Genomic DNA, 1,933 nt, shown 5'->3' with positions numbered 1-1,933 from the left:
TGGTGGTGCTTATGGTGGCTTTCTTCCTTCTGAAAACACGCTCATGGCGTGGCGTTACTGGACCTGCAGGTGCAATGGAAAAAACATCCCCCACCTTGCAAAGCAACCCCATGTCATCTAATGTGCGTAGGTCCAATGGGGTTGTCTTGGAAGTGGGGGAAAGGTCAGTATATGCTGGGTGCAATAATTTGAGATTCACTGCTATGGCAGTGATCAAGGGGCCAAAAATCAGTGGCCTGTTATACTGAATGATGCTAGATAGTTGGGTAGCAACCCAGTATCCCAGATGTATTTTCCTATGTGTGTGCATGCACCAAAGAATATATAACTCAGTTCTGGTCAGGATGTTGGAGGCATCCTTCCTCCCAGAAAATGTGTAAGCCAGGAATTTGTGGAGGTATTTCAGGCTGGGGTTTCTGAGGTAAAGGTCCTTGGACCTTGTGGGTGAGTAGGAGTCTGGTGGACTGTCACTTAATTCCAAGTACACAGAGCTTGGATCAAACTCAGCAGGGAAGTCCCAGGTGGACTGAGGGCATTCACAGCCCATGGCTATGCCGAATTCCTGCAGGGATAAGCGAAATCGCTTCCCCAATAACCTAAATCCAATAGTGCCTGGTGTGTGTATGTTATGCATGGCAGGTTTATCAAAATAGAACGTGGTGAAGAACTCATGTGTGAGTTCAAGGAAGGAGGGCATGCGCAGGAGGAAAAAGGTGTCCCAGCCAATAGCAGAGATGAGAGAACGTACTTGGGAATGGAGTCTCAGTGCTCCAAGGGTGGCATGGTGGATATACTTACCTGGGTGATATGGTAGGGATGAAACTTTAAGCAACCTGGTGCGCTCAGAAATTTTGTTGAATGTCAGTGATTTGACGATGTGATCTGGGTATGCTGGCCTGGGCAAATCGCTGGGCAAATTGCTAGGCATATCGCTGAGTGTGTCATTGGGTAAGTCTGTGGGCGCATCAGTGGGCACATCAGTGGGCACATCGCTAGCGTTTGGCGCATTGCTGGGCGCATCAGTGGGCATATCACTTGGCAGGTCCGTGGGCGCATCAGTGGGCACATCGCTGGGCATAGCGCTTGGCACATTGCTGGTGAAATCACTGGGCGTATTAGTGGGCGCATTAGTGGGCATATTGCTGGGCACATTAGTGGGTACATCGCCGTCCTCATGACCTGCGGGATGTGTGGCAATGGTGGTTCCTGGTTCTGACTCTGATCTCGGCGGTGGAGGTGGCAACTGAGTTCTTGGCCGTTTCTGGCCGCGGCCGGAGGAAGTGGTGGCTTTTGGTGGCGTTTCGCCCTTAGGGTTCACCGTCGGGGCTATTGGGGATGTGGGTGGCGGCGTTCTTTGCCGTTTCTTTTGCCGGCGATATGTCTGAGCGGCCGGTGAGTCGGTGCGTTCGGTCACTGGTTCAGTAACCGGTGGCGTTTCGGTGCTGGTGGTGGCTGGTGGAGTGTTATCCCACGCTTCATCGTCACTGTCATAGGGGATGGGTTTCGGCAGCCCTAGTTTCTTCCACATGAACGGTCCGCCGGTGGCCTTCATCTTGATTCGGACCATGGTGGTCTTGAGTTTGCCGGTGGGTGAGTGGTGGTCGGAGAGGAGAAAGCTTGAAGAAGTAGAAGAGATAAAAACAGTAGTTTAGCGTAAAAATTTAAAATAAAAGAAAAGACTACTTAAAGTGATTAGGGTATGTGATCTGCCCTGATCATTTAATGCTGGCCCTCTGGATTATTGACAGGGTGATTTGCCCAGTGATTTGGGCAAGCGGTGGGCAAATAATTTTGGCCAGATCACTCCTCCTTTGCAGTTGCGGGGCTGGTACTGTTCACGCCCTTTGCTGATGGTGTGCTTGATTTTGCGATGGGACCGGTGATCTGGTCACATTATCTGGGCAATTGGGCAAATCACTGTCCTGATCACTTG

General features: G+C 51.0%; 1 protein-coding gene across 1 annotated transcript; it reads right to left on the bottom strand.

Moving 5' to 3' along the window:
• Positions 1-228: 228 nt before the first annotated feature.
• LOC122721505 (cell surface glycoprotein 1-like) lies at positions 229-1,528 on the bottom strand. Its single transcript, XM_043949347.1, has 2 exons — positions 799-1,528; positions 229-296 (listed from the first exon to the last, which is right to left on the bottom strand). Exons 1-2 carry the CDS (start codon positions 1,526-1,528, stop codon positions 229-231), a joined length of 798 nt encoding a protein of 265 aa, XP_043805282.1.
• Positions 1,529-1,933: the final 405 nt, after the last annotated feature.

This window comes from Manihot esculenta, chromosome 13 (assembly GCF_001659605.2).
Source record: "Manihot esculenta cultivar AM560-2 chromosome 13, M.esculenta_v8, whole genome shotgun sequence".
NCBI classification, from domain to species: domain Eukaryota; kingdom Viridiplantae; phylum Streptophyta; class Magnoliopsida; order Malpighiales; family Euphorbiaceae; genus Manihot; species Manihot esculenta.
The sequence above is the reverse complement of the archived record's forward strand: the minus strand, read 5'-3'. Positions and strand labels throughout refer to the sequence as shown.